This window comes from Apostichopus japonicus, chromosome 19, assembly GCF_037975245.1.
Source record: "Apostichopus japonicus isolate 1M-3 chromosome 19, ASM3797524v1, whole genome shotgun sequence".
Lineage (NCBI taxonomy): Eukaryota > Metazoa > Echinodermata > Holothuroidea > Aspidochirotida > Stichopodidae > Apostichopus > Apostichopus japonicus.
Window position 1 is genome coordinate 456,597 of NC_092579.1, and position 11,870 is coordinate 468,466.

The window sequence follows — 11,870 nt, forward strand, 5'->3', positions numbered from 1 at the left end:
CTATTAGATAGTCAATCTTTTACTTTGTGGAATGTTTACAGGAATGCTTAACTATTTTATGTTAAATGGTTAGTCAATTAATCTGTTTCAATATCAAATAATTACCTGGGATACAGTACAGTAGGTCTAAACTAGCACAGTTTTCCCTTTTGCTGTTTCACCTCTCTGTGTGTTGTGTTGCTATGGTACATTATTGTAGATATATGTCCCCTATTAGATAGTCAATCTTTTACTTTGTGGAATGTTTACAGGAATGCTTAACTATTTTATTTTAAATGGTAAGTCAATTAATCTGTTTCAATATCAAATAATAACATGGGATACAGTACAGTAGGTCTAAACTAGCACAGTTTTCCCTTTTGCTGCTTCACCTCTCTGTGTGTTGTGTTGCTATGGTACATTATTGTAGATATATGTCCCCTATTAGATAGTCAATCTTGACAGTGTTGATGTTTCATTGGAAATTGGAACACTTAACTATTGTATTTTAAATGTTTAAGCTATATTCACCTTTTCATTATCAAATAATTGCATGGCTACACTACAGTACATAGGTCTAAACTAGGAATGTTTTCCCATCTGCTGCATGAACTTTCTGTGTGATGTGTGCCTTTGGTATGTGTGTGTTCAAACTAACACAGTTCACTGATTTTGCTGGTTAATACCACTCTCAACCGCTGGTTCAAGAATACATTTCTACTGTACTGACAGTGTTCATATAACAGTGTTCATATATTCATAGGAATAAAGATGTATTGTCAGTTATATTTTAGACAGCTCTAGGTCATTTCACCACCATGTCAGATGAATAAAGTAATCACAAAAAGTATTATAATAAGCGAGATAACTGACATTGTCATAGTAAAGCAAACTACGTAGTTACCTGTATTAAAACATTCAATTCAAGAACCTATTCATTCACCTTTAAGCATTATACATGTCACTTTGCAATGAGTAAAAAATACCTTTAATTTCTGAAATACAGATTTGTACCCAGCAGTAGGTCTTTGGTCAGATGGATAGTAACAAGCACCTGTAGTTAGCATATTTAAGTCCTATACAGTGAGAACACTATCACACATTGAGTATTGACACTTAATATACAGCCAAAATGGAAAGTGCTGGGGTTGTCATGTAAAATGATTTTACCCTTCAGATTGCTTGTTCCCTTTATAGACAAATGGTAAATTTGTAATGACTAAAATTCAATGGATGTGTATTTGCATAGAACAATACTGCATGGCAAGCTTAATTTAGCAATGATGTTTCTATTCAGATAATATTAGTATTAACATGAATTGGACCTAATAGTAGTACAGTTTGACTAGATTTTGTTTGAGTTTTCCATTTCTTCTTCTTTTTCTCTGCAATGCAAGGAATGAAATGTGCTGGTGAATGGATATTGTACATCAGCTTAGCCGCCTTACTCATCAGTCTGATAATCATCATAGTCTACTTGATGATAATATACATTGAAGTTGCCATCAAACCTGGTAAGAAAATAGTATCCCATCACTTGTGTACACTTGTGTTTGTATAAGTTGGAAGGAAATTTATTTAGGGATGATGCTGAAACTACCTCCGAAAGTTTGATTTCTCTAGTTTTTTTAATTTAGTAACAGTAATATCCAAGTATATTGTTAACTTTCCCCACTTCTATCATCATTTTATCATCATGTTCTGCAGTGAGTGTTTGAATGAGCTACCATTTTCTACAGGAAAAGAAGAAATATGGATTACCTTTAAACTACTGTACCTCAATCTAATCTAAAATACATTATGACTTCTGTGAAAAGTAAATTTGAAAATGCTGCAATTAAATGAATTATTTTTTTCAGGTTGACACACAAAATGAGGAGGAAAAGAAGAGAGAAACCAGAAGATGTTGCCATTTCCATGGTTAAACGAAAAACTGATAGAGATGGATTTTATGTAAAAGAAATACCACAAAAAGGTATCAAATTCAGTTTTATACTTCTTGTGCTGTAATAAAGTAAGAATACCTTGACAGAAGTACCCACAAGTTTGTGTAGTGACATATTCACATTTAACATAGGACTAGTTAGCAATGGCATAAATAGTAAGTGAAAACAAAAGGAGAGTGACAATGAACGTAAGTGAAGAATGGGGCGAGGAGGGGAAAGGATCATTGGAGAATTAAGGAAAAGATGTTCTTCTTGGATGTTCAAGTAGTATGGATGTGGTGTGAAGGCATATTATTGCACACCCTTTCGACTGAGGCACAGAATGAGTGGCTATTAAAATTTACAGCTGCGTTTTGAAATTGTGTGGTTTTGAAAGTCTTTCCCAATTTGGGTTCATTTTGTTGAATGTTGGGAAGGTGCAGCTAGTGATCTTGATAGAATGAGCAGTGAACTTTGTAAAAAATAACTTGGATTTTCTTCTCTGTTCTAGGCAGAGGAGTGTTTGCGAAGGTCAAATTTACCAAAGGAGAGTTTCTACTGCAGTATGCTGGGTCACTTCTGTCAGTTAATGAAGGAGATAAGCTTGAAGAGGAAGAAGGGTCATCAGGCTTTAGATTTTTCATTTCATGTAAAGGAAAGGAGTTCTGGTGAGTTGAATACCAAATGATTCTTTTGTGAGAACATGTACTACTCTACTCTTTAACAAATTGTTAAATTGTCTGCCTGAGTGCAAATGTAAAGGAGTTCGCCAATTCATCTTGAACAGCGTGCTATATATTTGAAACACTGTTTGCATGCAAAATTGTTTGCTGCATACTTCTAGTACTACAGTCGAGTCAACATGGTCAAATACAGAAATAATAGCACTAAACATATGTAATTTGTGGTTTAAACAGTTCAAATATGGGTAAATAATTCACATGCATAAGCCTGAAGACATATTAGCTGTTCCATATTTATACAGTAGTCAAAGCAATGAAACCCAAACTCCAATCTCTGAAGTAAATTGTAATCCTGAAATTGTTGAGTTTTCATTAACGTTTTACATTTGTGTCTGTAGTAAGTGACATGTCAACAATCACTCATCTTCTAATCAAATTATTAATCCTTAAAGTGACAGGATTAATCAAGAGTAGACTTGATGATATTTCATAATATGGACCTTATTTTCTTAAATAGTATTGATGCAACAGAAGAACGAGAGACAGGGCCTATATTGGGACGGTTGGTAAACCACGGAGAGAAAAATGAAGTAAACGTGAAGCCATCTATTCTTGATTTTGAAGGCACACCAGTAATATGCCTTTTTGCCCTCACTGACATAGCAGAAGGTGAGGAGCTGCTATACGATTACGGTGTGTCTAATCTACCCTGGAAGCAGCAAGCTAAGGTAAAAATTGAGGTTATACCATAAGGAAGACTTCTGTTACTGGGAATCATGAGAATGAAACAAGTGTTCAACACATCACATTGCAACTTTAAATCTAGAATACCTTTGTGAGAAATTCCTTTGCTTCTCTATGAATAAAATGCAACCCAGTATAAGTAGTCTTCTACTTCATGAAAGTGAATGTTTCAAAACGTTTGCTATTCTTTAATATTCTTGTTGTTGCTTGAAGTAACATATGAAGTTTACTTTCATGTCAGTTTGTTTTGTTTATTGTATTCATTATAATGTTAATTATTATGAAGAAGCTATTCTCAGCTGAACTGTAAAATAGGTAACTTTGTACATAGTTCTCACCAAAGTTATAACTTTATAGTTTGCCATAGTATATATGCTATCTGGCTTTGTGTTTAGCACATTCATACAGCAAAGTAGTGGAGCAAGTATATGGAACCAATCAACGTTGCAACTCGTCTTTCACTTTTAATTGAATTTCTAGGATATTCAAAGACATCTCATTTAGTTGCATCACTTTGAGAATAATCTATAATATTTGCTGTGTATGTATGCTGATTGTGTCAATTTAATATAAAATGTGCTCAGGTAATGTAGACAGACAGTAAAGAAACAACCTACTTGAGTTTTGTTTCTTAAGTTATTGACTTTATTCATCAGCATTAAGTAGTTCTGACTGATTTATCAACTCAGACAATAATTCAGTCAGGTGAAACTGTGTTGAAACTATGATCATCACCGAACGAACTCACATTACTCAGACTTAAGGATGTATACTAACTTTGCTGAATATTACAGGCTTATAATGAAAATGGATCAACATCATCTGTGGCAACGGGGATATCAGCATCTCTCAAAAAGGATATTTTGTCATCGCTGGAAAAGAGAGTTTCAGATCAACACTCTGAGTTAATTTCGTCAGTCATAGACACAGAAGACTCACCAGAGAGCAATGCATCAACCAGTGACCCCACACCAATGACTGAGAGTGAACAAAATGAGAAGGAATCATCATCTCCCACAAAGATATCAGCTGAAGGACTTGAAACATTTTCGTTGGTGATGGACACTAAAGAACCCTCATATGGCGATGTCTCAACTAGTGACTCACAACCCATGAATGCTAATGAACAAAACGAAGAGAGATCATCATCTCAGGAAAAGGACATATCAACTATAGGAACTAAAATAAGTTCATCGGTAATGCACACTGAGGACCCCTCAAACAGGTATGCCTTAAACTCTGACACACAACCCATGACTGTTTCGGAACGAAATAAAAAGGGATCATCATCTCCAGACAAGGACATAACAGTTGAAGGACCTGAAATATGTTCATTACTCATGGACCCTGAAGACCCCTCAGACAGCTCTGCTTTAACATCTGATTCACAACCCATGACTGCTGATGATATGAAGTTTGCACCAAAGATTTTGATGAAAGAGACTCCAATGAAGCATACTGAAGTAAGCTCTTTGGTCCTGAACTTGGAAACTGAAAACGTTTTAAAAGATGCATCTCAATTACTCAATGAAAAGAGTCCACTTTCTTTGGAAAAGTATATGTCAGACATAGGATCTGAAATATGTTCCCTGATCATGGACACTGAGGACTCCTTGGAATGCAATGCCTCAACCATTGATTCTCAACTCATGACTCAGGACATACCTGCTAAAGGGCCTGAAACATGTTCCTTAGTCATGGACAATGAAGTCTCTGAAAGTGATGCCTCAACCAGTGAGTCAGAATCTGAGTCTTCTCATAGTGATGACTATGTGCCTGAATCTGATTATTCTGAGGATGGAGAAAGTTATGTCATACCCTTACCTCGATTCACACAGAGGAGTGGTTGTGTATCTAGCTCTTCAAGCAGAAAATGTTCATCTCACAATACAAAACAGAACTGTGAAGAAGAAACTGATTGTGTATCCAGCTCATCAGACATTATCAACCAATGCTCTCAGGAAAAAACCAGTTGTAACTCAGCATTATCAAGCAGATCATGTGGGATTCAGGTGTTGCAAACAAATAATGGTAGAAAAAGGAAATATGATAAGAGTGCATATTGCCCATTTTGCCAAACAAGCCAAGCAAAATTGCCTCGACATCTCTCTGAATTTAAGGAACATAAGGATGAGCCAGAAGTTATTCAATGGCTGGCAACTAAAGACCCAGAGCTGAAGGCTAAAAGACTTACAAAAATGAGAAATTATGGAAACTTTGTACACAATGCAAAAGTAAGGAAAGAAAACCAAGGAGTTTTGATTCCAGTTTACCGGCCAAATTTCACGGCAGACCCAGATGATTACTTACCATGCAGTGATTGCTTTGGCTATTATGCCAAAAGTGATCTGTGGAAACACCGTTGTCCATTTAGAAAGCATGTAGGCGCACAAAATGCAAAACCAGCAAAGAGGAGGAATTACATTAAAGAAGGGAAAATGATGTTGCCTGAATTTGGCCTAACCAAGATAACTTCAGAAATCTTTTCGAGTCTTAGATGTGATGAGGAAGGCGTTGCACGTTTCATTAAAGCAGACACGTTAACCAGACAGCTGGCAGAAAAGCTTGCCTTGAAACTTGGTCATGATAAAGACCAGTATACATATATTAGAACGAAATTAAGAGAAGTTGGCCGCATGGTAGTTGAATACAGACAATTGACTGGTGAAAGTAATGCATCATTAACCGACTTGATCGATCCAAAGAAGTTTGTAGCTGTTGTAAACGCCACACGCCAGACATCAGGCTTTGATGCTGATAGCCACCTTTATGAGACACCAAGTCTAGCACTAAAAATTGGTCACAGCCTGAAGAAGTCTGCAGAAATCTTAAAAGGTGATGCTCTAATGAAAGGTGATTTTGACCTTGAAAAGCGAAGCAAAGCCTTTATTGAGCTGTATAACATGAAGTGGGAAGAGCTTGTTTCAACGCATGCTTTGAGAACTCTAAATGAGAACAAGAGAAATGAACCAAAGTACCTCCCAGTCACAAGTGATATTGTCAAACTAACCAAGTACCTCAAAGACAAAGTTGCATGTGGAGTGAATGTACTGAAGAATGAGTCAACAAGTAAACCAAATGACGCAAAACATACCTGGAAAGACCTAGCTGAAGTGACCCTCGCCTCCTTGATAGTGTTCAACCGAAAGCGATCAGGTGAAGTTGCAAAAATGACGACATCAGACCTAACCAAATGCACAAAGGGTGGTAATGGAGTTGCGGTAGAAGGATTATCAAAATTGGAACAGGAGCTATGCAAAGTACTGTGGCGAGTAGAGATAATCGGAAAGAAAACTAGAACTGTTCCAGTGTTAATGACAAACGAGTTGAAGGAAGCATTGGATCTACTCTACCAGAGAAGAAGAGAGGCTGGTGTTTTGGAGACAAATCCGTACATTTTTGCAACATTGCACAGTGAAGGTCATATCAGAGGACCTGATGTGATTAGAACACATGCCAGGAATTGTGGGGCGATCCATCCTGAGTATGTAACATCGACAAGCCTTCGCAAGCACATTGCGACAGTTTGCCAAATAATGAACTTAAAAGACAATGAACTTGACATCATTGCTCGTTTCATGGGACACGACATTAGGACACACAGAGAATACTACAGATTACCTGATCAGACGTTGCAAGTGGCAAAAGTGTCTAAAGTCTTGTTCAACATAGAAAATGGCAACCTCCAAAATGTAGTTGGAAAGAGCTTGGATGAAATCCAAATACAGCCTGATGAAGGTGATAATACTTTCTTGTTTTTAGTTGGAAAAAGCAGCAGACTGTTTTATTATATTAAATTCTGTACTCGAAGTAGTAATGGGAAGAGCGATGATTTGTCCTGTATGTTAGAAGAATCCATCATTACACCCTTCATTACATTATTCATCAGTACATTAGAGAGGTGTAATTGATCTGAACACAAATTTATCTACCTGCATTAATGCTTATCAGGTATCTGTTAGTTTGTGACTGTAATGTCTAGCCTTGGAACATGAGAACTCGGCGTTTAGTCATTTCAATGATGACCTTTAAACATGATATTGAAACACTTCAGCTTTAAGCTGCACCTTTGTCTAACGAACAGCCATGGTAGTAAGAACTTCATTAAATTTCTTTTATGAAGTGATCTCACATGCATTGCAAGTAACTGTAAATAATTTGAACTAAACTTTTTGCCAAACAGTACTAATGATGATGTGCTAATTGGTAACAATTATCCACTTTCCAGAGGTCCCACGTGATGAAGACGTTGAAGATGATTACAGTACTATTGCGGTGTCATCCACTGCATCCGATTACACAGACTCCAAGGTCAAAGCAAGTGAAGGTATGCAAATGCTATCAATTGTGAATTTTAAAGGTTATTACAAGTTGTCTTTTGTAATGTGTGAGAACTTCAATTTGCAACAAGATCATGAAAGAACTTTCACACAATCTTTTATAAATCTCATTATATATACATGTTATTTAATTGATCAGGTGTAAAGAAGACAAAACAAAACACAACGAAGAAGCCATGGACCACAGAAGAAAAGCAAGTTGTAGCAAGAATATTCAAGAGCTGCTTTCTAAAGAACAATCTTCCTGGAAAAGACAAGATCATGACAGCTATACATGCTGAGCCAACACTACAATCTAGGACGTGGAGGAACATCAAAGACTTCATTCGAAACCAAAATAGAAAAAGCGATCCATTGAGTTTTGTGACACTATAGTACCTTTGATCATGGTCTTTGCATTACTGTTACTATATACTACACTTATACTTTCTTTCAAATAAAGCCTTCTTGTTCCTGCTCAATCCCAGAGAAAAAGATTGTGAAAGACCTTCCAAAACTTAACATGCAAATAGTCAAGTCTTTGATGCATTCATTGAGGTCTATATTGATGAGTACCTTTTAAGTTGTTTTATGCATTAAAGGTTTATCAGTTGCGTTGGTGACAATGGTGATTTTGTAATACACTATGATTAGTTTACCAATTATAGTATTGGTAGTTATGTATAAGTAAAATGATGGGTGGAGTATTTTACCAGTAACATTTTAACAGTCAACTTGTCCTAGATATCCTTTTAAATTTACAGTGACATTGTTATCAATACAAGAACAAATAGTTTGTGAAATAATCCTATGATATGGTTTCATCTGTAGATGGTAGCATCATCCCTTCCCTTCAATATGGTGGGTGAACCAAGAAGGGTGTGAAGGGGAGGGGGGTGGTGGAGAAGTAAGAGAGGTGGGTGCTTAACTCTAATTAAAGTAGATGTTTTTTATATAGTTTTAAAGTTAAAGTGTTAAGATAACATGTTTTACGTTAAAGATAAAGTGTTTAAAGTTTAGCAAGGTGTGTTATCTACACATTTTAACAGTCACCTTTCTAGATATCCTTTTAATTTTACAGTGAAATTGTTATCAACAAAAAAACAAATAGTTTGTGAAATAATCATATGATATGGTTTCATCTGTAGATGGTAGCATCATCCCTTCAATATGGTGGGTGAACCAAGAAAGGTGTGAAGGGGGGGGGGGGGTGGTGGAGAAGTGAGAGAGGTGGGTGCTTAACTCTAATTAAAGTAAATGTTGTTGTTTATATAGTTTTAAAGTAAAAGTGTTTAGATAACATGTTTTACGTTAAAGATAAAGTGTTTAAAGTTTAGCAAGTTGTTTTATTTACACATTTTACCAGTCACCTTTCTAGATATCCTTTTAATTTTACAGTGACATTGTTATCAATACAAGAACAAATAGTTTGTGAAATAATCCTATGATATGGTTTCATTTGTAGATGGTAGCATCATCCCTTCAATATGGTAGGTGAACCAAGAAGGGTGTGAAGGAGGGGGGGATGGTGGAGAAGTGAGAGAGGTGGGTGCTTAACTCTAATTAAAGTAAATGTTGTTGTTTATATAGTTTTAAAGTAAAAGTGTTTAGATAACATGTTTTACGTTAAAGATAAAGTGTTTAAAGTTTAGCAAGTTGTTTTATTTACACATTTTACCAGTCACCTTTCTAGATATCCTTTTAATTTTACAGTGACATTGTTATCAATACAAGAACAAATAGTTTGTGAAATAATCCTATGATATGGTTTCATTTGTAGATGGTAGCATCATCCCTTCAATATGGTAGGTGAACCAAGAAGGGTGTGACGGAGGGGGGGATGGTGGAGAAGTGAGAGAGGTGGGTACTTAACTCTAATTAAAGTAAATGTTGTTGTTTATATAGTTTTAAAGTTAAAGTGTTTAGAAAACATGTTTTACGTTAAAGATAAAGTGTTTTAAAGTTTAGCAAGCTGTTTTATTTACACATTTTACCAGTCACCTTTCTAGATATCCTTTTAATTTTACAGTCACATTGTTATCAATACAAAAACAAATAGTTTGTGAAATAATCATACGATATGGTTTCATATGTAAGTGATAGCTTCAACCCTTCAGTATGATGGGTGAACCAAGGAGGGTGTGAGGGGGGAGGGGATGGTGGAGAAGTAAGAGAGGTCGGTGCTTAACTGTAATTAAAGATTATATAGTTGTTTATATAGTTTTAAAGTTAAAGTGTTTTAAAGTTAAAGATAACATGTTTAAAAGTTGAAGATAAAGTGTTTAAAGTTTAGCAAGTTGTTTTATTTACACATTTTACCAGTCACCTTTCTAGATATCCTTTTAATTTTACAGTGAAATTGTTATCAATACAAGAACAAATAGTTTGTGAAATAATCCTATGATATGGTTTCATCTGTAAGTGATAGCATCATCCCTTCAATATGGTGGGTGAAGCAAGGAGTGTGTGAGGGGGGGGGGGGTGGTGGAGAAGTAAGAGAGGTGGGTGCTTAACTGTAATTAAAGATTATATAGTTGCTTATATAGTTTTAAAGTTTTAGTGTTTTAAAGTTAAAGATAACATGTTTCAAAAGTTGAAGATAAAGTGTTTTAAAGTTTAGCAAGTTGTTTTATTTACTTATTTTACCAGTCACTTTCTAGAGGGGGGTGTGGAAAAGTGAGAGGGGTGGGTGCGTTACTCTAATTGAAGTTGACAGGATTGCAGATTTGTTCCTTTAAAGTGAAGTTTAATGTTATAAAGTTCACCAAGTGAGTTCCTTTTTAAGTTTTACCAGTGAAGAGTGTTTGAATGAACTACCAATCAGTGAAAGCATGTGGATGATTTGTAGTTATCAAAGTTTAAACTTTTCTGTTTAAAAACTTTAATTTTGTTTCATTAAGTGGCATTTAAGAATAGCCCTAGTATGTGGTTACCATACCCTGCTCTTTAACATGACAACAAGTGGCAGTTTATCTCATTACTTCAATATTAAATACAAGTAGGACTTGTGCTGATGGATTGTCAACCTGAGCAAGGATTCACTTTTGTTAGATATTAAAGGGACATTGTACCTGAGCTTGTTCATGTATTTGCTTGCATAGTTGGCATATCATATAATGTCTCTTACTACTTTATTGCTGTTAGTAGGCCTATACTTGTTGTGGTCTATAATGAATTATTCACATAGAATAGCAACAGGTCATACGACAATGATGAAGGCATGTAGCACCACAAGTCACTTTCTGCAACTTGTAGATCTGCTGTATTGGCCCAAATATAGTGTTGTCATGTATGATTCATTGTAGTTTACTCTTTAAGAAGCCTGTGCATTGTTCACAGTGCATAGTACATGCAAAGAACAAGTGAGATGTGACGTTACCATGTGTCAAGTCTACTCTGTAGATATGATAAATACTCTAAAGGAGCTGCATTACATGACAATACATGTGAACTGGAACAACAATTTGTACATTGTTTATTGTCTATTTGTACATTGTTTTTTGTCTATGCTGTACATTTCATGATTCTTTGCATCGGTAAAGGTCAACATTGGAGCTCAAACCTAATTCTGAAGAGATGTTTTATTTCGTACTGAGCTTTAACATTTTGTAGACTTGGACCCCGCCACTGATTGTGTCATGAGAATGTCAGATTAATTTCTGAGGCTTCACTGGTTAGCTGTTTTATATGTCTTTCTAAACTACACAAAAGTTTACAGCTCAATATAGTTTAGACAAACAAATGGTTATCTGTTACATATATGTACAGAAATAAAACCTTTCAGCAATGTAATACTTCCATGTTTGTAGGATGATTTAGCCAGCCATATGTTACACATAGCTGTGATATCCAGAGGTTGTGCAAACACGTCCCCGCTTAGATTTTGGAAAACCCTCTGCTTAAGTGTGCACATCCACAATTGGATAGTATTCATTAAGTTCATAGTTGACATTGGGAACTTCCGCATTATAAACGCTGTGTCCACAATTGGATAGTATTCATTCAAATCCACAGTTAATATATGGAAACTCCACACTAAAGACACAGCATGTCCGCAGTTGGATAGTATTCATTCATATCCACAGTTGATATGGGAAAACACCGTACTATAAGCTACCGTGTCCTCGGTTGGATAGTACGGTATTCAGTGTCAATATTTCAAGTTGAGATATGGAAAATCACGTTGATCGCCAGTGATGACTAATTATGATGTTAACGTG

The 11,870-nt window shown here is 35.7% G+C and overlaps 1 protein-coding gene across 1 annotated transcript; it reads left to right on the forward strand.

Annotated features, from left to right (window-relative positions):
• The first annotated feature begins 1,033 nt into the window (after positions 1 to 1,033).
• Positions 1,034 to 11,113, forward strand: LOC139960044 (uncharacterized). The gene is made up of 7 exons (XM_071958068.1): positions 1,034 to 1,493; positions 1,839 to 1,954; positions 2,416 to 2,572; positions 3,105 to 3,315; positions 4,126 to 7,069; positions 7,560 to 7,658; positions 7,811 to 11,113. Exons 2-7 carry the CDS (start codon positions 1,852 to 1,854, stop codon positions 8,044 to 8,046), a joined length of 3,750 nt encoding a protein of 1,249 aa, XP_071814169.1. The 5' UTR covers positions 1,034 to 1,493; positions 1,839 to 1,851; the 3' UTR covers positions 8,047 to 11,113.
• The last annotated feature ends 757 nt before the right edge of the window (positions 11,114 to 11,870 follow it).